Source organism: Glycine max, chromosome 6 (assembly GCF_000004515.6).
Source record: "Glycine max cultivar Williams 82 chromosome 6, Glycine_max_v4.0, whole genome shotgun sequence".
NCBI lineage: Eukaryota > Viridiplantae > Streptophyta > Magnoliopsida > Fabales > Fabaceae > Glycine > Glycine max.
In genome coordinates this window covers 13,074,983-13,101,981 of record NC_038242.2, presented here as the reverse complement: position 1 = coordinate 13,101,981, position 26,999 = coordinate 13,074,983, and the positions used below count along the sequence as shown (strand labels likewise).

The 26,999-nt window shown below is 34.0% G+C and overlaps 2 protein-coding genes across 3 annotated transcripts; one reads left to right on the top strand and one right to left on the bottom strand.

The window, feature by feature from the left end:
* The first annotated feature begins 1,782 nt into the window (after window positions 1–1,782).
* Window positions 1,783–10,944, top strand: LOC100784073 (translation factor GUF1 homolog, chloroplastic-like). Its single transcript, NM_001365108.1, has 22 exons — window positions 1,783–2,046; window positions 2,139–2,315; window positions 2,734–2,820; window positions 3,462–3,518; window positions 3,639–3,704; window positions 3,994–4,056; window positions 4,545–4,589; window positions 4,712–4,812; window positions 5,506–5,602; window positions 5,802–5,873; window positions 6,216–6,370; window positions 6,480–6,537; window positions 6,998–7,078; window positions 7,212–7,298; window positions 7,441–7,512; window positions 7,658–7,792; window positions 7,900–7,973; window positions 8,703–8,790; window positions 9,718–9,795; window positions 10,004–10,079; window positions 10,272–10,312; window positions 10,568–10,944. The coding sequence occupies exons 1-22, from the start codon at window positions 1,789–1,791 to the stop codon at window positions 10,661–10,663; spliced, it is 2,064 nt and encodes a 687-aa protein (NP_001352037.1). The 5' UTR covers window positions 1,783–1,788; the 3' UTR covers window positions 10,664–10,944.
* Window positions 10,945–13,520: 2,576 nt separating this feature from the next.
* On the bottom strand, window positions 13,521–21,515 carry LOC100780146 (protein PSK SIMULATOR 1). 2 transcript variants are annotated; one of them, XM_006581737.4, is made up of 12 exons: window positions 21,178–21,515; window positions 20,970–21,080; window positions 19,869–20,206; window positions 19,513–19,732; window positions 18,586–18,664; window positions 17,933–18,030; window positions 16,424–16,493; window positions 16,013–16,116; window positions 14,550–14,663; window positions 14,072–14,148; window positions 13,880–13,924; window positions 13,521–13,764 (listed from the first exon to the last, which is right to left on the bottom strand). In XM_006581737.4, exons 1-12 carry the CDS (start codon window positions 21,349–21,351, stop codon window positions 13,611–13,613), a joined length of 1,584 nt encoding a protein of 527 aa, XP_006581800.1. In that variant the 5' UTR covers window positions 21,352–21,515; the 3' UTR covers window positions 13,521–13,610. The 2 variants fall into 2 exon arrangements, with proteins under 2 accessions (XP_006581800.1, XP_014631974.1); XM_014776488.3 differs by having other exon boundaries at window positions 18,613–18,664; window positions 21,178–21,503.
* Window positions 21,516–26,999: the final 5,484 nt, after the last annotated feature.

The window sequence follows — 26,999 nt, the reverse complement described above, 5'->3', positions numbered from 1 at the left end:
AAAAAAATTATGTAAATAATTTGTATATTAATTTATGAAATTTAATTATAAATTGATAAGTAAATAAAAATATGTAAACTATTAAGATAAAAATATATAAATGATAAAACAAAATTAAAAATATTTATATAATTAATATTTATTAATTTATAAATTTTGATAATTTAAAAATAAATTAATAACTCTTGATTAGTGATGTATAAAAAATAATGTTAATATAGTTAACTAATCAAAGTAAATATGTTAGTGATTTATTATTTTGTTTATGAATAAATGATCATTAATTTAATTCCTATTAAGATATTTTTATTTTTTATTTTATTTAATCTTTTTTAATAAACAATAAAATATTTTGATTTATAAATAAGAAGATTAAAGTTATAATTTAACCAATTTTTCTTACAGATGTCCGGTAAAAAAATAAGGTGATTTCTCACAAGTTATAAGCTGCCTATCACTTCAGATGAAAAAGAAAAGTGCAAAATAAATTGCTGCAAACTAATGTGACATGCTCGGGGAGGAAATTCATTTTTCCCTCCTGAGAGCATATCCACCTTAGAGATGGAGGAGTCCACACGTAATAAAGGCCACACATGTGTAATGATTTGTATCCTTCATGAAGTTACAATAATTTTTCCCTCTAAACATGCACGAAGGACTTTAACTTAGACTAACCAAAACAATCACACGTGACATGTACAAAAATTGATATGAAGAAAAGAAATAACCCAGTTTGGCAGGGTTAAATAGGGGGAATTGCTTTCTGCACCCCATAATTGCTTTCTGTACCTTTTTAACATTCTAGAAAGGGCTAATCCGGAATACAATCCATAATGCAAAATTTTACATCCTGGAGCGGGGTGCAGGAAGCAATTTCCATAATAGGATACAGTTGGCCATACCTTTTCTAAATTAAATAGCTTGTTCAAAGAGAATTGCTATTGGTTACTATCCCATTTGTTATTGGTACCTACACACCTTTGAAAAGATCCTCTTACCCCTCTCAGCTCTCCCTCCCTCTTTTCCTTGCCCACACCCCAACCCATCACCACCACACCATCCCCAGATTTGAACCACTGTCAGGCCACAACATCAGTGGTTCCCTACACGTGCAACCTCAACCTTTGTTTGGATCGCACTAGTGTCTTCCTTGTTGCACGATGGGGTGGTGTTTGCACAACAACACAATGGTGATGTGACTCGTATATCTATTGGCGTGGGGTGTTGTTTGGGTTGCATGATAATGTTGTTGGTATGGCGGTGGCTTGGGGGATGGATGTCAACTTTGACGTGATGGAAGGTGGTAATATGGTGTTTGGGTCATGTAGGTCTTGGTGGTGTTTGATGATTGTTATGGTTGAAGATGTGAAGTGTGCATAGGAAGAAGGATGGCAAACATCCAGGGATGTTAAAAAAAACAACAAAAACACCATTCCATTTATATTTTTGCAACGCCTTCAAAAAATACAACAAGAACACAATTTCTTTGGTTACAATTGTATAACATAATTGTGTTTTTGTTGTTTTTTTCTTTGGCACTGCCTCCATTAACAACGAAAATATGATTGTGTTGTATAATTGTAAGTAACAAAATTGTGTTTCCACAAAAGAATATTTTTGAAAAAAAATATTTTAAAATACTAGATAGGGGCCAATAGCAACGCCTCTGTTGAAAACGGTCCAGCTCAACCCAATATGAAAAAAGCGGGTCCCATCGCGCGCACAATCACAAAAATAAGTTAAGTTGAAGGCTCGTTGGCAACGGTGCAATAGAGAGTCACAATTTCAATGGCCGCAGAAATTTGTGGCGGGTCTCTATTCTTATCCGTTAAAACTCAACTGCAACAGCGAAACCAGCAAAATGTGTTCTTCCATGCTCAACGTAGCAGAACGCGAAGAAGCACTACCAGATTCCACTCATCCAAATGCTGCTTTAGTTCTTCCGCCTTTCCAAATGCGTCCCCGTTTCGCCGCGGCGCAGTGTGCCGGGTCGCCAGCACCGACTTCGAATCCTCCGCCAAAGCAGGCGAGGATCGTCTCTCTAAGGTATCATCGCTACTAGCCACTCTCGTGTTTTTTTCCAAATTGCCCCTCGTTCGTAGAATCGTAGCTAAAAGCTACTTTGGTTTGTGTTTTAGGTGCCGGTGCGTAATATAAGGAACTTCTGCATCATTGCGCATATTGACCACGGGAAATCCACGTTGGCGGATAAGTTGCTTCAGGTTACCGGCACGGTGCAGCAGCGAGAAATGAAGGATCAGTTTCTCGATAACATGGATTTGGAGAGAGAAAGAGGCATCACTATTAAGCTCCAGGTTCCGACCTTTTCCTAATTCGTTGTTATCTTAATCTTACGCGAGAGATTCGGAATATGATTTTGAAAATCCTTTTTTCTAAATTAAGATACTCTCTAGACTCATATATAAACAAAAATAACTATTTTCACACTAACTAAGAATGTTAGTTGAATCAGTAAAAAAAAAAAAAGTTAGTTAAAATCATTTACTTTTAAGTAAAAAATAGGATTATTTCTAAAATATCCTTCATTGGAACTTGATATCATGATAAAATAGAGTTGGAATTAAATGAAAGATATTTTAGGAATAATATTATTAAATAATGGTGAAATTAGGTAGATTTATTTATATTTGAGTCTTAGATACAAAACAACTTTTTTGCTTATATATGAGTTCAGTATTTGTGAAAGTATTTGACTAATTTTAATCATGGCAGGCAGCCAGAATGCGTTATGTGTTTGAAAATGAACCTTATTGCTTGAATCTAATAGACACTCCAGGGCATGTTGACTTCTCGTATGAGGTATGTAATGTAGTTATACACATATGCTTACTGTTATATGCTTATATGCCTCTTTATCTGCTATATTTTGCAGCATTTTTTGTCGTTTCATTTCTTCCTGATTCAAACATAGGAGCTACACTCAGATGTAACACCTATATGGACTTGGAATGGTGAAACTTAAGCCTCTTGTCTATGTTATCGTGTAATAATTTTAAGAATTTATAGGCATAAATAGTGTGTTTTGGAAAATGAATTGTTTTTTTTATACAAGAAACTGAAGACAGGGTACAGGCAACAAATTTCGGTGGCATTCTATTTGATTCCCGTCTTCTTTTATTTAGTCTCCATCACCTTTTGAGAAGCCATTTTGGAAAAGTCATTATCTTTGGGTTTTTTGTGGCTAATTATGCTAACAAAAACTGCTTTAAAATATAAAACAAAATGCATTAAATCCGTAACTTTCAGAATTCAGAATTGTCATTTGGTCTTTCTGAATGATATTTCCCTCTCAATTGAGTTCAGGTGTTACACGTGATTTATTATCTTAAATTCACCCCCAACCAAGAACATTATCTTTTTTCTTTCTTTTTAGGGGCAGTTAAACCCCCCTCAGAACATCAATTTAATAATATAATTGTGTCTATTCCATCTGTGGCCAGGTTTCTCGGTCACTCGCTGCATGTGAGGGTGCTCTTCTAGTAGTAGACGCTTCTCAGGTGAATCTCTATGCTTTTCTGCCCTTCTTTCCATTCTGGTTTTATGGCCTTTATCATGTGAGGGTGATCTTTTAGTAATTCTGGTATCTGCTTTTGCAAAAAAATGTTTTCAAATCACAGGGCGTTGAAGCACAAACACTAGCTAATGTTTATTTGGCTTTGGAGAACAACCTAGAAATTATCCCTGTAAGTATGCCATTTTTAATATTCTACTTTTAACTTATATTTAATTTTTATATTAATTTACTGAGATACTCATTATCCTTTATTGATGCTATTTTTCAATTAATAAACTCAAATATATATTTTGTTGCCACAAAGTTGCGGCATGGGATTTTCCCTTTTCAAATTGTGGATGGATTGTTGTCTTATCTGTCTGTTTTTCCATCACTTTTCTCAAGTTATAAATTTATGAGATAATATGTCCATGTGTTGCGTGTGTGCATGTTTAGTAACACTAGATATTCTGTAACAGGTTTTGAACAAAATAGATCTCCCAGGTGCAGAACCAGATCGAGTTATCAAGGAGATTGAAGAGGTTTGTTTATCAACTTAGACCCTTGATGTCATCGTACTATTTGTCTTAATTTTTCAGCTTCTAGGGGAGATAGTCTAGGATCCCTTCTCATTTAAGTTTGTTCTCTTATGACACTATAATTTTCTTTTTTGATAAGGAATTTATTAAGATAGAAAAGGAAGATAAAGAAACAGGATAAGAAATCCTCAAGGAATAAAGATGACACAACCAAAATAAGAAGCAAACATAAAATAAGAAAACGTTTGTGTTATTTGATTGGAACATACCTGTTCTTATCATTAACCTAACATTCTAAAGTCTTACTATTCCTAGTTTAATTACTAGTAACTGGAATGGTTATAGTTTACACATCAGGAGGTACAAATTTGAGAATGTGTTAAGTAGGGATTCCTTGCATGAGCATTGCTGGTTTCTTTATTTATTAATTCTTGAATCATTCTTATGATATTCATAAAATAATTTGCAAGTTGAATTGATTTCTTGTATAGATTGTAGGTCTAGATTGTAGCAATGCGATTCTCTGCTCTGCAAAGGTTTGTTATTGTTCTTTCATTTCCTGTTGTTTTGTCTGGTTTATGATTTTACATTATATTACAATAGTACATAATATATACATATACATGTAGCTACATAATGAAGTTACTTTTTGCTATAGGAAGGAATAGGTATAATTGAAATTCTCAATGCAATTGTTGCAAGAATTCCCCCACCTGAAGATACATCTAAAAGACCATTGAGGGCTTTAATATTTGACAGGTACTCTACATTTTTTTTCAAATGTACTAATCCATTTGATCATATATGTTGGCAATACTCTATGGATTCACATGGATTATCATTTAAGATTTGGATAACACTGATACTACAAAATAATTTTGTTAAGGTCCCTACAATCTAAAAATGATAACATCATTAACATGGACACTTCAACTGAGACTAGGTAGACTTATTGTAAAATTCAAGGATCTAATTTCTATGTCTAGGGTTCATCCTATACTTTAGCTAATTCTTTTTCCTTGTAGTTTTGTTGTTGTGTACTTAGCTTAATGCGAGTTCAGAGAACTTTACTTTATGCATCCAGTTGCTATACAATTAGTCTCTCTACATAGGCATCCTTAGATGCAATAATTTCCAATGTTATTAAATGGCCCTTATAGCCCCGCCATAACACTATAACGTGGCATTTTTTGACCCCTCTGCCATAGGCAATTTGTGAAGGGAGGCTCTCTATGGCAGTGCCATAGGCTGCAGTGGTTTGTTTATATGGCAGAATTTTGGCCTTCCACCATATTCTGCGGTCCACCTTTGATAACCTTGGTATTTACACGGATAAAATTCATTTAGTATGTATGGTAGATTAAACCCCCTAGTATGTTGTGTCAGCTAACATTCTTTTGCATGTGATATTTATCCTTCAGGCACTTACATTTATTATTTTTTTAAATGCAGCTACTACGATCCATATAGAGGTGTTATTGTATACTTTCGAGTTGTAGATGGGACTATAAAGAAAGGTGACAGAGTTTATTTTATGGCTAGTGGGAAGGTACAGTACCTTTCCTATTTTTTGATCCCCTATTTTTGCCAATAAAGATTTAGTTTTGTGGTGACAAATTATCAGTATAAATCTTAAATATGACTGCAAACAAATTTGAACAAGCTCTAGTCTATCATTGGTAAAACTTTGGTCATTTTGGTGACTACTGACTAAAATTCTCTGAACTAATCTGATTACTAAATTACAGGATTATTTTGCTGATGAAATTGGAGTTTTATCTCCCAGTCAACTACAAGTTGAAGAATTGTATGCTGGTGAGGTAAAGTAATACTTCTGAATGGTTTAATTAGCAGGGTGATGCATTTCATATTGCTTATGGTATTTTTATTTTGCCTCTTTCTTCCTCCTTTTCATCACTTATCTTTTGTACACTCACTATGAGATAAAGGGATTAAAAAAATGACATACAAAACACAATGCATGGCACTGGTATATTGTTTCTCCTGAGTAATTTTGTGTCTGTCTGTGCATATTTTTTTGCTGGCAAGACAATTCGGTTCAATGTTAAATTCATTATTGTCATTTCTATTGTCTAAAGAAAGACAGAATAAACATTTTTTATTCATTCTGAACATTGATATCTTGTGTTGTGCTTTAATAGGTGGGCTATCTATCTGCATCAATAAGAACAGTAGCTGATGCTAGAGTGGGTGACACTATTACTCACTATGGCAGAAAGGCTGACAATTCTCTCCCTGGATATGAGGAAGCCACTCCTATGGTGTTCTGTGGGTTGTTTCCTGTTGATGCTGACCAGTATTTATCTCTTGTTGACCCTCTTCTTTCTTTCTTGAGCAAAAGAGTTGTATTGTTACTCTTGAATGTATCTGAAACTAATCATATCCTTACTATCATTTGTTGTCAGATTCCCTGATCTGCGTGATGCACTTGAAAAGCTACAACTCAATGATGCTGCACTTAAGGTTATACTGATATGTTGGAAAATAGTACATCTTTTGTTTCTAGACTTTTGCCAAAGGACCATAATTTGCTTTTTTCTATATATGCTATCACCTGTTAGTTGTAATTTGCCATTCAATTATAGCTTTTCTTGATTTAGTTATAATAGTTTTTTTATCAATTCAATTTCTCTTGTAACTTTTTTATGTTTATTAAGTTATTCAGTTGTACTTTTGAATTAGTTTTATTCAAGAATATGCCAGTCATAAAGTTTATTTAAACTACACCATGTGAGATATTCATGCACAGTTGCTTTTGACATTTTGTGGATTATAATATATATGTGTGTGTGTATTTATCTATCTTAAGTTTGGAACCAAACATTTTTTTTTCCTAAATATCCATGTTTCTTACAGTCAAGCTGACAATGGTAGGATTAGTGACTGATTATTCGAAGATTTCATTATCTTTTCTGGTTTACAGTTTGAACCTGAGACATCAAGTGCCATGGGATTTGGCTTTAGATGTGGGTTTCTGGGCCTTCTTCATATGGAAATTGTTCAGGTTCGAATTTGTTGGAGCATCTACTCTTTGACTTTAATAGGAAATGCTTGAATGTTCTTATATATATAGCATAATTGACATTCTGATTAACTTTGGAAACCTGGTCTTATCTTACAAGTTCTTTACATTATAGGAGAGGCTTGAGAGAGAATACAATTTGAGCCTAATAACAACTGCTCCAAGTGTTGTGTACAGAGTACACTGTGTAAATGGTGATACTGTAATTTCTTCTCATTCCTAAGCTCCCTTCTATTTAATACTTTATTTTGGTGAACTATTCATTAAAACTGAATAGCCTCTATTTTTTAAATGTATATAAACTTGAACGCAATCATTTTGTCTGAATCACAAAATCCTTGAAGGTTGAATGCTCAAATCCATCTTTACTTCCTGAGCCTGGAAAAAGGAAATCAATTGAGGAGCCATTTGTTAAGGTTATTTCTTGCACTTTGTTCTGTTTATTGTTCACCTTGTTCAATAGTTGAAGCGGTTTGGGCTAAAAATTTTAATTCACAAGTTCTTTCTCTTGCTCTGTGTGTGTGTATTGTCTTTATTTGTAATTAATGTAGTTGTGTACAGATTGAGATGCTTACACCAAAGGACTACATTGGTCCACTTATGGAACTGGCACAAGAAAGAAGAGGGCAGTTCAAAGAAATGAAATTTATTGCTGAAAATAGGGCATCAATCACGTATGAATTACCATTAGCAGAGGTAATCTCTTGCATTAGTTCTTGTCAATTGACCCTAAAAACTCATGCTTCTGTTTGACTAGTTTTGGCTCTCAAGCATCTGAATCTTTTTGAATGTCAATTTTGTAGATGGTTGGTGATTTCTTTGACCAGTTGAAGTCAAGAAGTAAGGGTTATGCTAGTATGGAGTATACCTTTGTCGGGTAAATGTCTCCGAGAGCATAGTTTATTGATAATATTTGCATAAGATTCTGTTGGCTTACAAGATTCTGTTGACTATTGTAAATTTCCCTGATTATGTAGTGTAATCAGGGTAGTTTTCATAAATAAATAAGACATATATGATGTTTAGGGATTGTAAATTAATGCAGACATTGCCACATTTTGTATTAGCTTCTAGTCACGGGAACTTTTTCATGTATTTTCATTCACCAAAAAAAAGTCAAGACTTTTCTAAGGCAAGAATGATAGGCTCTCTCAAGTTAATAGCTACCTATGGAGAAGTTAGATGAGAAAGAACAATTATAAACAGTTTTTTTTAATGGAAAAAGATTATAATCTCCAAAAACAATCCAATCCTAACAAACTTTTATACGAGAATTGTAATTCATTTTATCTCCTTAATTCATTTTATTTTCTTTTCCTCAAAGTGCTTATTGAAAAATTTATCCAAATTGGCGATTTATCATCTTGTAAATGCAGCCATAGTATGTCACATAATTGTAGAAATATATTATTTCATATACCTTGAACTCTGTCAGAAGAGGATGACTTTTTTTTTTTTTTTTAATATTTGAAGCACACAATACTTTAATGTTAATTACAGTTATCCTTGCCTTTTATTAAATACAATCATAGTGTTAAGTATGGACCGAAAAGGTTGTCTTTCCAAAGATTTAATGTTCCGATGCTTTCTGATAATTAATTTTCAGGTACATTGAAAGTAATTTAATTAAACTTGACATACGGATAAATGGTGACTGTGTGGAGCCATTGGCTACAATTGTGCACAATGATAAGGTAACTTATTAACTCTCTGTTTTTTTGGTCTATACATGGGTTGGAAATAAATATATATGTGGCTATATGTAAATTTCCTGTAAATAGAACTTGATTGTGGATTCCTGAGATATATTATGGAAATCATACTGGTTTGGGGAAACCATAATTGAATGTATTCATTTTATCTGCTTTTATTTTTCTGAAGAAAAAAAGTCTGGTAAAACATTCTTTAACTCTGATTGCAGTTGTCTAAATGCAAGTGCTCAGACATTGAAAAAAAATCTGTAAAGTAATTTTCACTATTCAATTACACCAAATTATACTTTTGCAGGCATTTGAACTGAAGAGGAATAACCCATAATTCAGTAATCAGAATAGTTGGTCGGACCTGTAATTCTTATTTTATTCAATGAGAATATTAGAAGAGTTGGTATAACTGTAAAAAAAAAATTGTTTTAGTCATAGAAACATTTTAATGAACCTAATTCTGTGTTATCGATGATATATATATATATATATATGGAAAATAAATCCTTGCCCTCCACTTAATCTTCCCCATCTCACTGCTAAATCCTATTTTACATCACTACCATCCTACTGTTTTTTCCCTTGCGTTCACATCAAGTGCTTTTGCCAGGTATTGCAGAACTTGAAGTAAAGAAATATTACAATATGCTATTTTCAATATTTAAAAAATTGTGTCTTCTGCTCACTTGGTTTAATATTGCTCAAATTTTTGAAGACTAGAAGCATGGTTATCTGCACTAGCTGCCATTTATTTCTAAGGAAATTATGTTTCTCAGATACTCGTGTCTGCATAAGCTATGCTTCATGTATTATTAGCTAAACCATTATAATTAAATTTGGCTGCATATCTTGTGATTATACTTTTTAATTTTGATGTCAATAAATTATCAGAAAATCAACAGAGGCTTGTATTTTCAGGCATATTCGGTGGGAAGGGCTTTGACTCTAAAGTTGAAGGAGCTAATACCACGACAAATGTTTAAAGTACCAATTCAAGTAAGGATTGTGTACTCTTTCAATGTTATTTCGTCAAAAAAAATCAGCAGTCACTTTCTCCCTAGTTTTTCTGCTTTAGATGGCCTAACTTTCATGTTGATGTTTATTTTCTCTTTCTCCTCCTCTCACAATTATGAAGAATTGCTTTAATTTTGTTATAAGTCATTAAACTAACCATGATAACATATGCTTGGTCTCTTTATTCTAGGCGTGCATAGGATCAAAAGTGATTGCTAGTGAAGCGATATCTGCAATAAGGAAGGATGTACTAGCCAAATGCTACGGTGAGACAAATGGCAAACCTTTGGGGGGGGGGGGGGGGGGTGTTCCTTCTTCTCATTCAGATATTTAGAAAATAGAAACTATGAACGGTATTTTATGTTGTACTGCATCCATCTTTCTTTCACTTTATTTTTCCTTGCCCTGTTCTGATTGCCTGGATTGCTTTTTTGTAATTTTTCTCTTTGATCTTCTAGGTGGGGATATTTCAAGAAAAAAGAAATTGCTTAAGAAACAGGTATGATTCAGTATAAATTCACTATATAATTTTTTCAAGGTTATCAAAATGGATGTCTAGCTATGTATATCCATAGAATACAGTGAAGTAAATATATATGCATATGTATGTTCTCAGTTCAGCTTCAATAACAAAGAAAAAGTATTATTTCATTATTTGCATCGTAGAAATGTGAAATTACTTATATGCAATTGTTTTAATTCTGATTCATACCTCAGATTGCTCATAATAGTATTATTGTCTGTCTCCAACCAGGCTGAAGGAAAGAAAAGGATGAAGTCTATTGGTAAAGTTGATGTGCCCCAAGAAGCTTTCATGGCAGTTTTGAAACTTGAAAAGGAGGTAATATGATTGTGTTTATGAGTAAGTCAACATGATATGAATTTGTAAATATATTAAGAAAATATTAGAACCTAGTTAATGATTCTCAGTTGTTATTTGTATGATTCTCAGTTGCGTACAAGATTTTGGATCATTGATAGGATTCCTTTACCATTAAAAATTGAAAATCTAGTTAATGCCTTAATGGTCAAGACTTCGACTTCTGTATTGGCAGAATTCGAGATCTTCAATTGGAGGTCTGTCTGTTTCAACATCATCAAATTATATGCCAGTTGGTCAATTCAGTTTTAGAGGGAGATAGCAATAAACGATTGTAAAAGTTTTCCAATAAATTTTACCCAGAACAGTAGTACAAAGCTATTATTAATAAACTGCCAGTGTTCTACGTAAAAAACTAAAAAAAAAAAAAAATCGTCAACTGTGTTTCTTCAAAGAACAAAGTATTTTACTCCGTAATATATTGATTTAAAGCGTGTGGTAACATCTTGCGATTAAAATGATCTTTTTTCTATTAGCACTTGCGCATTTATTGTCCTCTTTTAATTAGCTTATTTTACTTTTCAACTTCACTACATCTAACTCGTGTAAAATTGGTCCACGTTCCATAATTGAAAGGAAACACTGTAATTAATAAGTTGGATACCCTTACATGCAATTAGTTTTTACTTAGATTATATTCACACACACAAAAAATACTTAAATACGCTCTCGCACCATGTCTCGTTTTTTGAAGGATCCGCACGCCAGCCTCGGCCTTATATTTGACACGAATATGTGGAAATAATAACTTGTAATAAAGACGCTTGATTTTTGAAGAGTCAAACTCCTAAAGTTTGACTTATGAAGAAACCTATAACCAAGTACAAGATATGAGACAAAGTGACGTGATGGAGTTTGTTTTACAAACTTATTCTCAAAAGCCCCTTTTATAAGGGTTTCGCCATTCCTATTGGCGAACACCTTATGTTGCCATTTTCATCAGCCATATAGTATTGTACATGTCAGTCAAAAACATTCAGGTGTCATGTGTGTTTCACCATCACCATTGACGAAACACACTTCACTCATCCCATATCATCATCCTATAACACCATGGCCATGCATGCACATCTAGCATGGGTTTCGCCAATGGGATCAGTGTGTCCAGCATGAGTTTCGCCATCTCCATTGGCAAAACACACATGCATGTGTGATTTTCACGCACTTTCGTAGCCAATCCTTTTCCCAAGCTTTTACCATTAAGGCATCTAGTCTTTTCAGAATGAATTTGCATGTGGGTTGCAGGCTTGGATTGTTTCCTTGAAATTAATCCAACTCCCCCACCCTCTCCCCCTCCCCTTTATATAACAGCATGTGGTACAGAATAACACTCCTTCCTTCAACATTTTTCTAGTTTACTAATTGCGGTTATACACTTTTGGAAACGAAATTTAAATTCTATATGTTATTTTATTCAAAGTTAAACTTAAATCAAATATATATTTTAAATTATAGCAATTACTGTCATCTTTAAACTAATCAACATTACTATGCTATTATCTGTAAAGAAAAACTTATTTAAGTTCTAAATTATAACAAATCTTATAGTTTTAAATATTATTGTTATAAAAACCAAATCTTATTTCGGAAAAAAATTAAAAATTACACATAATTTTTTTATGACAAAAAATGAAAGAAAATGCAGGAATGACATTTAAACTTTATGTCACAAAACATATTTCAGCCTTAAATTATATATGTGATAATATTTTAAATATACAATAAATTAAGATGTAAACATGAATTGTATCATAGATTTATATATATATATGAGTTCGATTTAGATGGGATTGAAACATTTTTTCAAAATGAATTTACATCATCAAGGGTATTATTGTTAATTTTTAAAACAATGGGGATCAACTTAAGAAAAATGGGGTGAGAATAAGAAATTAAATCTCATAGATAAGATAAAATCAGTTCATAATAGAATAATCAGAAATAAAAAACTAGCATGACATCACATCAAAGTTACAGTTATGGCATTTATGCTTAATCTTAACAATTCAAAAGGTTGAAGGAAATAAATTACCCAAGTGTTGAACGACGTTATTGTGCAAAGGGAGTGCAGGTGTGTTGTTTACCTCAATTCCCTTGAGAGAGTGAGGGGATGCTTAGGTGAAAGAGTGAGCCGATATATAATGCCTGTAACGTGCCAAGTAAAATAATTGAGAGGGAAGGGAACGAAATTTAAATTATCTTCGACCCTCCCACCTTCAAAAAATATTAATGGCTACACTACACCTTCTGAAAAGGCTCTACACTGCACCTTCTAAAAAGGCTATAACTGCAACCGACGCTTCAACCCCTGATAGCTTCTGAAAAGGCTATGAAAATGGATAGCATGTGTTTCGCCAATGATGCTGGCGAAACACATGTGGACAGGGAGCATTTTGCCAATGCATCTGGCGGAACCAATGGTGGATGGTGGATGGCGGGATGTCAAGATGCATGCATGGGCATGCATGCCATGCATGGAGTGTGTTTCGCCAGTGGTGATGGCGAAACACACATGACGCAGTGAATTTTTTTTGGCTGACATGAACAGTGATGAGACATTGATGGGAATGGCGATATAACGTGTGTTTCGCCAACAGTGAATTTTTTGAGCTATAAATATTTATTGATGGCGAAACACACATGGCAGAATAAATTTTTTGAAACTAAAGAATAAATGTTACATAGAACATTTGTCCTATGTAAATTCACGGACATTAGTTTCAGGGTGGGTGTTGAGCTATAAATATGTAAATATATGTTGCAAATATAATTAATGGGAAAATTTACGGGCAATCCCTTAAATCAAGAGATTTATTTAGAGAGCTAATTAAGCAATTATTTCCTTTATTAAGGTTGAATCAAAAGAGACCAAATTCAGTTTTATCATTCCATTTTCTTCGCAAGTGGCAGACCTTACTTAGCCAGCAATAGCATCACTGTGAGCCTTACTTCTGATGGCCAAGCGATGAAGCCATAAGAGAAGTTCAAGAATACAATGTTCCACTTTCTCTCTATCTGCATGGTAGAATGTCTCAATCCACATTACACCAGTCTTCTTTTTTACTTCATACCTTCAATAACCAAGCAAGTAATTAAAATTAAAAATGATTAAAAGCGCAGAATGTACAAAAGGGAAAAGCATCAAATTTCTAATTCAAAATAGAACAGTAGAAACTTGCTACTTACCCTGAGTATGCCCACTCCCCTAGCCAACCAAATCTCTTATGTGCTCTGGACCAATTTTAAAACAACCAAAAGAAAAGGCCAAAAAGGATTACAGTCAGTTAGCTTATATAAGGTAAATACACTGATGATGAAAGAAAGCTTTTCACATGGGTAGTAAGGAGATAGTTGACAAAAAGGCAGCAGAGATCTTACTTGGATGTGTTAATGGCCATGGGAACCAACCAATGTAATTTTTTATGCATCTCATATGTGATATAGGCTACACTTATCTGCAAGACTCAGACAGCAACCATGAGGCAAGAGCAAAAAATAATTATGATGTTAGGCATTTTCATCAGCATTCAGAATATTTATGATGTTATGCAGTGAGTCAACAATCTAGGAAAGTATAAAGGCAAGAGCAAAAAATAATTATGATGTTATGAGGCAAGAGCAAAAAATAATTATGATGTTATGCAGTCCTAGGGTGAAGGAATCATTGGTCAATAAAATGAAGGATATTAAATGAGGATTGAGTAAGATGAGTGACTATTCGATGTCAATGAGGAGGTTGATTGGAGTTATTGATTAACAGCTTGGTATTTTTTTTTCTCTTCTAAATTTTCCAGTTATTTTTCAGTGTTTTTTTAACAAAGCTGTAATAATAGAAAGTATCAGCAGGTGATCATACCTCTTCTACAGCACGGAGGGATGGTAATTTGGAACGTAGAGCTAATTTTATATTAGGAGGCAAGCTTTGATATAATGCATCCTTTGTATTTGCAGGCATAGTGGATTTGTCTACCTGAGTTTCAACACTAGACTCAGTGCAGTGTTACTCAATGCATTAGCTTGGTATAACATAAATTTGAACAACTATCAATTAATATACATAACTACACCTTATTACTATGGTAGTGAACAAACCATATCCCAATTATCATATAATTAAGCATGAATGTACAACCTGATCAAAGCATAAGAGTCATGAACTAAATATAAAGATGCCCAACTCCCTAATATGTTAGTTGTTGTGAGCATACTGTCTGCACCAAAGTCAGTCATGAAAGAGTAAGTACGGACCACACTTGGTGGACCACACATAGATTATTATAGGGAGTTGGGTTTGTTACAATCTAGAACGGGCTATGGTATGCAGTGGCTAGAATGTGCTGAGAACTTAATGCAGAACAACTCAATCCCTCAAGAAAATTTAAGGTTATGTTGTTTGATTTTTTGGCAAAGTGAGAGGATTCAACTACAACCAAGAAATGAAATAAAATAAAACATCGATATTTTTCTGGCATAAGCTAAGTTATGATTTGGGTGTTTGGATGTAAAGAAGCATGCAGAAAAGGCACAATAAATTGCTTTTTGATTCTTAAAGTACCTGTAGAAGGAAGCAAGGCAAGTTAATAATAAATTAAACAAGAAAATACCCGATTTTTCTTTCCTTTAATGGCAGTATGCTAGTGCATGACAAATATTCCAGATTGCACCAACAGTTCTAGAGAACATGCCTTTCAACATCACACAAGCCATAAGAACCTTCACAAAGGTCTACAACAGCTATAGAGCAGGTCAGGTTCAAAAACATCAACAATTTCCCCCCTAGTCTTATTTACACTACAAACATGATTAACTATTGACACCTGAGTGCACTGTCACAGCCTACAGATTAGAGAGTATTATTCCCTTAGAAAATGTTATATATCTTTAACTTTTGAGGATCATCCTATTTTCACTATGAAAAAGGATAATCATCCACTTTCAAGTCCAGGTCATAGATGGAGTAGCAACCCAAATACCCAATAGGCAATTAGTATTAGAAACTTGAAAGCACATGGAATTTTCTACCGAAATTGCACCATCTAATGTCAATGGCTGCCAAAATTTGTAAAAGTCAAATGCTTGGCTTTACTGCTGATTCATGGTTGAGTTTCCCTCTTAATATTAATGATAAAAAGAAATTACAGCCTATTCCAAATATCCAATTACATCAATCTGAAAATAATAGGAAGGAAGTGGCACGGTAGAAACTCTACTTAAACGCAACAAGAGAAGCAACTCTAGAAACTCAATTTTCACTAGGTTCAAGGTAAGACACAAAAAAAGAACAGAGATAGAATGTAGTAAATACAAAGATTAACTCACAAGAGTATCAATTTGAAGCACTATATTTGCATGATGCAAAGCAAGGCCTGCAGGGCCCAATCTTTGGCAATTGCTCATATGTCCAGTTAATGGTCCATGGTCATCTGCAGGTGCCCATGGATAAACAACATTACAAGTATGTAGAACATAGATTTCATTTTGCACTGATTTCAACAGTAATTTGATGAGAATACGCAGTGCTCCCCCCCCCCCCCCCCCCCAAAAAAAAAAAAAAAATTGCTCCCCCTTCTAAATTAAAATAAGAATTAAGAATTAATACCAAATAAGGTTAACATAGCCGTGATTTAACTAAGTCATCACATTGCTAAAAACTGATTGTTATTACATTAAGTGACACTAAAACAGTATCACAAATCAAGTATGATCTAATGGCCTTTAGTAGGTACAAACCTGCATTGCCCAAGGCATTGCTTATCTCCAAATGCAAAAAAAGGACAATGGCTACAAGCTTCCTCACAACCTGCAATCCATTAGATTATGAATTGTTAGAGTTATTGTAAAGAGGATTGTCTTTATGCAATTATGGTAATAAGGGATATATGTAAATCCTAGTATATATGACTGACTTCCTATACATATATATGACATTGTCATCACAAAAAGTGATCAATATGGAATCAGAGGTAAAGCATGACCCTTGCCATCATTTTCAAACAAAAGATCTTGGCAAACTTCGTTACTTTTTGGGGATAGAGGTGGCATAATCCAATACTGATATTGTGATTTTTCAAAGAAAGTATACAATGGGCATTTCAGAAGAAACAAAATTGATGAAAATTAAGCATGTGGACACTCCTATGGATCCCAAATCCTAATACTAAACTTTATACTGGGTTAGGGTGAGCCATTTGGAGACCTAGAGAGGTACAACACGACTAGTATGAAAATTGAATTATCACACTATAAGTCACCCAGATAAGACTAGTGCGATAAGTCAATTACTTAAATCTCCAATTGTTAGCCATCGAATGCAACTATTTGCATTCTAAAATATATTAAGGGACACCAAGGGAAAGGTCTCTTTTACAAAGACAAAGGTCAGACTTGTCATGTGGGATATTCTGATGCACATTGGATGGGCTCTCCAGCCTCTCCCACTATCAAGAGATCTACTTCTTAGTATTGTGTATTTGTTGGTGACAAATTGATTTCATGGAAGAACAAGAAACAAAATGTTGTGGCAGGATCAAGTGCAGAAGAAGAGTATAGAGTCATGGTCCCCAGCACTTGTGAACTTATTTGACATAATCAGTTGCTTAAAAAAGGATGTTTGGAGATATTTCACATATGACCCTTGTTTGTGATAATCAAGTAGCTCTACCTATTGTCCTAAACCTATTATTTCATGAGACAAAACACATTGAGATAAATTGACATTTCATTTGGGAGAAGATATTATCTGAAGACATTACAACTACCTTTGTAAATTCAAATGATCCATTAGCAAATGTCTATACTTAGTCAATGAGGTCCTCTTATTGATTATATATGTAACAAGCATGATGTATATGATATATATGCTCTAATTTGAGTAGTGATATGTAAAAAGGATACTTAGGTATTATCTTTATGTAATTACTGTAATTAGGGGTATCTATAAATCCTTGTTATTATGACTCTATATATAATATCTCCCGGTATGTAATTTTAACACACAGATTTTCTCCAATATCCTCATATTTTTCTCTTGTACCCAACTTTTTTCTCAATTCATTGTGATATGCACAAAATGAACCCACATCTTTAGATAAAAGTTGTTTCTCTACACTATCTTTGGCATCATACATGGACATGGATCAGATACAATGATAGTCTAAATGAGGATAAAACAAACAAGGAGGAGGATATTGAGGGTAAAGATAAACAAATCGTGCAGAGAAGCAGTCTGAAGTTAACTACCTCCTCTAAACTTCTGCACCAGAGTGATTTCTTCTTTAAATGTCTAATTTGCCTCATATGACTTTTAATCTCTGCCCTCAACAATGCAAGGCTATCACCTATATGATGACAAGAGATATTGAATGTCAAAAGTATATCTACAGGAGACTACATAAGCAAATACTAACAAAACCCAAAGTAGATGCTTTGGCAACTGTTATCAGACTGTAAAGTGTTTGCAATTTAATAGGGACTCAGAACAGCATAACAAAAAAAACAAGATACTTGGTGCAAGCAGAATCATAAATCATACATATATATTTTTATATCATAAATATCTATATATGCTAAAGCAGAATATAGATACCCAGTATCCTAGTTTCTATATTCATTTCAGAGTCCTTGGTGAAAGAGTTGTTGATGCTAGCATATATTTTTTCAATATCTCAAAACCAATTACATGATCAATGTGAACCTTGTCTTAAGGTTCCACACGTATACCACTAACTAAACTATATGATGGTTCTATTTGTAAATAATAATAATAATAATAATAATGCCAAATTAATCTTCACTTTAAATTAAAAGTCATTAAGAGCTTCAATTAAAAATTGCTAGTTAGAAACAAAAGATGCATATTATGCCATGGCCCATGGGTGATACTTTACAGTTACCTCTTTGATCCTCCTCCTCACACTTACGCTGAAAATCTTGTTCAAGTTTATCCAAAGCATCTAATTCATGATACAATTCCTGCAGCCACATACAATTGGTTTTCCAATTTCTTTCAGAAATAAACCCCCACATAAGAAAATTACTACATTGAATAAAAAGCAAATGCATGGAGCACTTGGTTGTAGTAAAGGAAAGATAATAGAACATCTTGAAGATAAAGTAACTGCAAAATGGGAGCAAATGAGCAGATGCGACAAAGGGTATAAATAAGACACCATATATGTCAGGTAATTTGATAAAACTACAACATTTCTACTATTACTTATAATAGCTTATTCCTTCAATAACAAGCAATTTGTGGATACAAATGAGTAAAGATTAAATCTAACCAAGAAGATATACCTAACCATCATGTTGGTTTCATTTCTAAAACATGTCATTATGAAATTTTGTTACATTTTCATTTCCAAATTTACATGACTGGAAGTTGAATCTAGGGTGATAATAGAAATCAGAGCCAAAATGAATAGTTAAATCACTTAAATGTACCTATAGGTTACTACAGAGCTAAAGTAGATAAATCATGATACATATAAAAGGTACTAAGTAGGACAAAGAGAAAGCGATGGAAAGAAACAAAACCCTATGCAATTGATATGTAACGTAATACAAGTAGCTTAAAATCCTTCAATAAATTTCCCCTATAATGCATTTCTGCAAAAATCACAAAGAGGAATTTTTGGATAAAGTATTCCCTGTTAGGGGACAATCACTCATTCAACTGGTTAACAATATTGAAAGAGTGGTTTAATGAGTAATCATTTATAAACTCAATTAACCACTTGAGTTAATTTTCAGCTTCAAAATTTAGTCAGTTCTTGAGCAACACTAAGCATATTCTTTAATGACACAAGGAATAAACTCACAACTGTAAAATCAGCCAAAGTCATCAACTGTAGCATTATTAATTCTGGCTCGTCTCTTGACAGCCTTTGAACATTTATTTCTCTGCTAATCCTACTAGGATTTCCATCTTTGAGCATGTGGGTTTGTTTCTCAAAGTAACAGTCTAAGTTGCGCCACTGAGGATCCTTCGAACGATTTCCAAAACGAATCACCTCATTAGAAAAAACTTCCAACTCTTGCCTGACAACATAATCCAAAATCACATACAGTTGAAATTTAAATTTTCTAGAGTCATGGTAATGCAAAACAATAAAATAGTTAGTTTATTGATGGTACAGAAGCCGTTCTTTGTAATTTGATTTAATCCAATATATACCTCTTGTCTGCTGCAACAATCCTAAGAAGTTCATCCATATCCTTTGATACTAAATTTTGCACAGCCACAGAAAGAAGCACCTCTTCTTTTAAATGCCTAATGCTTTTTGCAGAAAGAGATTGCAGAAGATTAAAACCTTTGACAATTGTGTTTGCAACCTCAAATGCTAAGATAGAAATTTTATTCCCCTTTATTGCAGCTCCAGAAGAAAACCCACTGCTCACATTTAAATTTGTCAGGCTGCTCCCAAGAGTGTCCAAAACCTCTACTGCTTTCTCTAATCCAATAGCAATTCCAGTAGTAACAGCTTTGCCCAAGCGTAAACTCACCTCTGAGACCTGAAACAAAAATAGCTCAGCAGATATTTTCATTTTTCTCCAGCATTAGTCTATTTTTTATGCAGAAGCAAATGAATGGTTTCATACATGCCCCCTCACCCAAAAGCTCTTTGGCCTTAATGCACGGTACAAGTCCGTCTACCCTATGCTACGATTCATCTCAATCAAGTAGAATGGACCTAACCACTTGATCATGGAAGCTTTGATACCACGTCAAGGACCTACTCCCTTAAAAGCTTAAACTATTAGTTAGAATCTTAGTATCCTATGACTAGTCTTATACTCCCTCCGTTAGTCTTAAAATAATTAATGCAAGAAACATTATAGATTGAGTCTTATAAAAAGGAACGAGCATCATTTCAAATTGGATCTTATAAAGAGGGACGGAGGGAGTATCTGAAATAATGCCCCTTGGATAATTTTCTTTCCTAGCACAAAGCCACAAACAACCTAATCTCAAACCTCAAGTACATAAGTACAACCATAACAATAACAAGATAAAGAGCATAATTCTAAAACTCCTAATCACAAAACAAACAAAACCTAAATCCTAATTGCAAGCCTTATTTCCAAGTAATCTTTAGTTCAAAAAAGTTGCAGCTCACGAATTTCTAGCCTCGCCTCTGTGAACTAAACAACAGCCCTACGTGCGAGAAAGAATCGCAGACAAAACTAGCAACAACAGTTAAAGTATACTCATACATCATCATCTTCCAGTTCAGTATATGTATTTTTTATTTATTTTCAACAGAAACGGTTTAACCTTTGACTTAGGCTTGTTCGGCAAGGAGTCCTCGGGGAAGCGCGGGATTCCGTCGTAGAACTCTTCACCCGCAGTGGTAGAAGCCTTCTCGTTGGTTCTAGAAGGCTTATTCTACAGATTGAGAGATTGGGTTAGTGAAATGAATTGAGATCAAAATTAAAAGGCAACCAACCTTTCGGATTCAGCTAGACTTGTGGAGAAAGCATACATCAGCAAAGAATGGGATTCCATCGTAGAAATGTTGGTCAAAAACTGCAGCACGTTCTTGCACCTGCGCTTTTGGGTTATTATTCCCTTCAATTATGTTTATGTTTATGTCCTGTGTGTTTTTGGATTCAGTGCTTCTGCTGACACGCCTCTTTGAATTTGAATCCCCTGCCATCTGCTACACCATTTCATTCATTGTAGTGAGCTGGTCGATAACATGTTTAATTATAAAACTGTTCTCTACCATTCTCGTCAAGAACTATTTACTAATTATTTTGTGACTGAAGATTTTTTATACAAGGACTAAGTTGACTTTGAATTCACCATAAGAGTTGGAACACAATAAATGGAAGAAGGAAAGAAGTTAGCAGTTTAACGGGTTTTTTTTTTTTTTTTACTTCATTAAATTTTTCATGTAATAAATATATATATCGTTTTCATATTGTATTAAAGAATTTTGTTTCTTTGGTTATTTCTCCCATGATTTCTGAATTTGAGTAGAAATTGAAAACTCTAATAAATTCCTATTGAATGTCGGTATAAAAATGTTTTATATATTAAACTAACAAAAATATTTGAGTTTGAGTCTTGATGTGAAACTATTTTAAAATAGTTAATTAGAGTTTGTTAGGTACACACAGTATATATATATATATATATATATATATAACACTAATAAACTTTGACTCGTTGATACTAGTGAGGTACAATTAGCAAAAGTTAACAACTCTTACACTCATTTTGCATATCTGTCTTAAAAGTTGTATAAGTACATACTCTAATACCCCTTAAACTCAAGGGGAAGAGTTTAAAAAAAAAACACTTTTCACATTGAGCTTGTCTTTGAGAACTTCAAATCTTGCTACAGAAAGAGGTTTTGTCAGTGCATCAACCCACTGATCCTGAGCTAGAATATGCACAATGAAAAGCTGTTTGGCCAGAATCTTTTCTCTTATGAAGAAGACATCAATTTTCATGTGGTTTGTATGATTGTGAAACATAGGATTGTGAGCAATAGACATAACACTCTGGTTATCACAAAAGATCACAAGAGTAGTAAATGGGACTTATAACTCTATTAGGAGAGCATGAATCCAAGTTAACTCATTGGAAGTTTGAGCCAAACTGTGATACTATGCTTCAGTACTGGACTTGGTATTGACTTTTTGTTTGCAAGACCACCAAGATATTACGTTTGGACCAAGAAATATAGCAACCTTTGAGGTGGAGCGCTTATCATCCACATCGGATGCCCAATCAGCATCACAGAACACATGAAGAACCAAGGGCTTTGTAATAGAAGTAGGCTGAAGGAGTAGGCCATGAAACAAAGTGCCCTTGAGATACCATAAGATTCTTTTTCACCACTACTAAGTGAAAGTCTAGAGGTGTAACCATAAATTGACAAACTTTATTGACAGCAAAATCGATTTCAGGTCTAGTAAGGGAAGCATAGTGTAAGGCACCAATCACACACCTGTATAAAGTTGGATCATGAAAGAGATCAGCACCATGTCGAGATAACTTGCAATTAGAGACCATGGGAGAAGAAATAGAATGAGTTTCAACCATGTGAGTTTTGTGAAGTAAATCACAAATATATTTACTTTGAGCCATCCATATGGAGTTATTGGATAGATATTTGATCTCCAAACCCAAAAAATAATCCAAATGACCAAGTTACTTGAGAGAGAATGTAGTGTGTAGTTTGTTTGTGAGCTGCTTAATTAAAGAAGCAAAGCTACCTGTAATGATGATATCATCCACATAGACTAAAAGGTAGACAATATGCATCTGTTGCCAGTAAATGAAAAAGGAAGAATCACACTTGCTCCCAACAAATCCAAATTGCAACAAAATAGATTTCAGCCTATCAAACCATTGCCTTGGGGCCTGTTTCAAGCCATAGAGAGCTTTGTTGAGCTTCCAGACTAGAGACCTATATGCAACTTCAAAGCCAAGGGGTTGTGTCATAAAAACATATTCTTTAAGAAGCCCATCTAGAAAAGCATTATTCATATCAATTTGAAACAACTTCCACCCATGTGACAGAGCAAGTGTGAGTACAACTCGAATGGTGACAGGCTTGACCACAGGAGAAAATGTCTTACAAAAATCAAAGCCATGAATTTGATGAAATCCCCTGGTTACCAACCTTGCTTTGAACCTGTTGATAGAACCATCAACATTTTCCTTTACTCTAAAAACTCATTTACAACCAATGCCCTGCCTATTAGGATGTAAGGGAATTAAGTCCCAAGTTTTATTTTTTAGCAAAGCCTCATACTCTTGTTGCATACCTATAAGCCAATATGCATTTTTCAGGGCTTGTTCCACAGTTTTGGGCTCAAAATGGGTAAGAAATAAAGAAGGATGTAGTCTAGGATTGTGAATTCCAGATTTGGACCTTGTTTGCATAGGGTATGTATTAACTGGTATAGAAGTAGGTGCTGAAACAGACTTTTGAAGTGGATGCACTAGGGGTAGTGGACTGTGAAATTTGAGGTTGGATAGATATAGGTTCAGAGGAAGTGGATGGATGAGATACAAAAATAGAGTTTATGGGGGAATGAGCTGGAATAGGGGAAAAACCAGGAGGAACAAGAGATACAAAAGGAGAATGAGAGAGAGACAGTTGAAAGGATTGAGGGGTAGGAGTAACAGAAGGTAGAGATAGGTTGAGATTAAGGCTGAAGTAAGAATCAAGATTCTTAATGGGATTAGAAGAAAAAGGAAACATGTCAGAATAAGGAAACCTTAATTCATTAAAAAAAAACATCTTTGGAAATATATATTCTCCAAGATGAGGACAAACATTTGTAACCTTTGTAGGAGGAGGAATACCCCAAAATAAACATTCTAGAGATCGAAAATTGAGTTTGTGTGTGTGGTAAGGCCTCAGTAAGGGAAAACAGGCACAACCAAAGGTTTTAAGAAAATGATAATTAGGATCCTTATTAAAATTGTAACAAAAGGAATGACAAAGTTGTAGGAAGCAGTGGGAAGTCTATTAATCAGATAGACAATTGTAGTAAAAGCATAATCCCAAAACTGTAAAGGTAAAGAAGCATGATGCAACAATGTAAGGCCCAAGTCAACTATATGTCTGTGTTTTCATTCAACCACATCATTTTGGTGATGACTATGGGGACAAATTAGTTTGTGAGAGATGCCATAGGAAATTAAAAGAGTAGACAAAGGTTTGTATTCACCCCCTTAATTAGACTAAATACTCTTGATTTTAGTGTTAAGTTGTAGTTCAACCATAGACTTGAAGGCTTGAAAAACAGAGATAGTTTCAGCCTTAGACTTTATAGGAAATATTCAGGTGTACCTAGAGAAAGCATCAATAAAAGAGACATAATATTTATAACCAACATATGAAGTCAAATGAGAAGGTCCCCACAAATCTGTGAACTAGTGGAGTAGGGAATTGGTTGAAGTGTGGTAAGATCAAAGTTGGTGAGTGACTCATGGGGCTGAAAACTCAAATCATGCCTAAAGTGGCAAACATTGGTAGTGTGTCCATATTTAAGACAAATTTGATACTGAAAGTTGGCAAATTGACCACCACCACGTTCGGTACCTCGGTCAAAAAAATCACCGCGACCACCACCACGACAAAATGAAATTCGAGAACCTCCAGAATCACCAATTTTATAAGTATTTTGGTGCAAGTAGCCTTTGAGTGTAGTTCAAGGACGGAGAACTAATCACCAGTTCATCTTTACTGTAGCGAGTAAGACGAGTTTCATGGCCATAGAGTAGAGTTTCGATCTTAGTGATGGATGGAGTGTGCTTCTTACTCTTAATTACAAAGATTGTCGATGCATAATCAGATGAGAGTCCTTCGAGAAGTGCATCGACATACTCCTCGTGATGAACAAGAACTTCGACGTCGGCGAGTTCATCAACATGTCCTTTGATTTTACCCGAATACTCATTGATTGATTTGCCATCAAGTGTAACCACTCACATTGCGGTGCGAAGCTGTCGAACACGGGACTTCGTATGAAGCCTAAAATATTCATGAATCTTCTCCCAAACTTGATAAGAGTGACTCAAGCCAAGAACGCATGATAGAATTGATTTCGAGAGAATAGATTAAAGTCAAACAAGGAGTGTTTGATCCTGAACCTCCTAAGCTTCACACTCAAGGTTCACGCGATCAGCAATTCAATCATCCTTCATGAGATAACAGGCGAAACGACGAGATTGACGACGAAATGCTACAACTTGTGCAACTTGATAATTGGTTTGACATGTTGGCGCCAGTGGAGGTAGTTTAAATCATCAAGTTTCTCAGCGATAGAGTTTAGGAATGACTGAGAAATGAAATTCGAAGGAGCAGAAGCCATGGATGCACAGATTTGAAACTTGCAAAGAGACGATGATTACGAAAAAATGACTCTAGATACCATATTGGTGAAATTGAGAGGCAAAAAGAGAGAAAAAGATAACTGATATTATTGTGATAAGAAAAAATTAGTTAAAGTTTGTTACAACAGAACTGTTTTCACAGTTGTACAAGTACATACTTTAATACTATCTAACTCAAATAAGATTAGATTATCTCCATTAAAAAATACTCTGATTTACATCAGTATCATAGATTTTCTTATCTTAGATACCAACCATCTATATGATCTATATGATTAGATATCATGTGAATAGGCCTGACAAAAACCTGAGTCTAAGCAAAAAAAAAAAACCCAACAAAATTATGAAAAAAAAGGATATCAACATATTTGGAATGATTTTTAGGTAAATAAATATAATTTGATTTATGATAAAAATAAAAATGAATTATAGTTTGATTTGAATAAATTTAAATGTAGTATCAAATTAATTAAATTTAATACTACAATCTTTTACTAATTGAATTAGATCAATTGTTCAGTTTTTACTTTTTACTTTTTATTTTTTTAGGAATAACATGCTGCAACTCCTTGTCAATTGCCAAAGCTCTCAGTCCCTAATATGCATAACGAAGCAACCCACTACCATCAAGATAGGTCAAGGAGGTTTCACCGAAAAATGGTGAGGAAAGATAAAAAGCCAACTTTGACATTTCTACAACACAGCCAAAGATTAAGGATTAAGGAAGAGGATCTAGGGACTACAATGAAGGAAATATCCTTGCATCTGCCACTCTTTTCTGTCAGCAATGTTAAATGTTATTATGGCCCCACAATGGTTGAGGCACTTAATTTCGTTGGCATATTCACGTAGCGTCTGATTTTGTTCTTTTGGCACGTAAGAGGCAAGGTTCAGATCAGATTGAAGAAGATTGTTGATCATTGGCAAAGAAAGTTTCACTTTCACGCAGCTATTTGCAAGGAATCATTAATGAGGGTAAAAAATCTACTGACCAATTAAGGGAATATGACCGAGAGAAAAGGCCATGCATTGTTTATATATCGTGTCCGAAGAGGAAAATCCAATTGTGTGTGCTCACAGTAATTAACAATGAATACTAATAATTATAAGAACCTAATTTGCATTCTAGTTAGTTCTATCTACATATATTTTTCTTGTTACTTAAAAGTAATATAATTCTTGGGATAGTTCATTTAAATTTTTTTGTTAAATTGATAGAATAGCATACTGGCAAATAAGCATGTATGGCATCAATTTTATATGGTCATTGCTGACAGATGTACATGCTTTTGTTTTAAATTAAAAATTCAAATAAGAATTCTAGAATATTTAAGAAGTTAAGATCAATCAGATCAGTATGACTTCGTTTTCCTTCATTCTAGAAATTTTAGGGAGTTAAGATCAAGATTAGGTTATTCATATTTTATTTTATTTTCTTCATAT

What these genes read in the sequence shown, in the direction of transcription:
- LOC100784073 (NM_001365108.1), top strand. Translation starts at nt 1,789, where the DNA reads ATGGCCGCAGAAATTTGTGGCGGGTCTCTATTCTTATCCGTTAAAACT. An exon ending in TTTCCTGTTGATGCTGACCA is followed by an intron (nt 6,371 to 6,479) that starts GTATTTATCTCT and finishes ATTTGTTGTCAG; the next exon opens with ATTCCCTGATCTGCGTGATG. An exon ending in AGAAATTGCTTAAGAAACAG is followed by an intron (nt 10,313 to 10,567) that starts GTATGATTCAGT and finishes GTCTCCAACCAG; the next exon opens with GCTGAAGGAAAGAAAAGGAT.
- LOC100780146 (XM_006581737.4), bottom strand. Translation starts at nt 21,351, where the DNA reads ATGGCAGGGGATTCAAATTCAAAGAGGCGTGTCAGCAGAAGCACTGAA. An exon ending in ATTGTTGCAGCAGACAAGAG is followed by an intron (nt 19,733 to 19,868) that starts GTATATATTGGA and finishes TTATGTTGTCAG; the next exon opens with GCAAGAGTTGGAAGTTTTTT. An exon ending in TGCTTCAAATTGATACTCTT is followed by an intron (nt 14,664 to 16,012) that starts GTGAGTTAATCT and finishes GTTGAAACTCAG; the next exon opens with GTAGACAAATCCACTATGCC.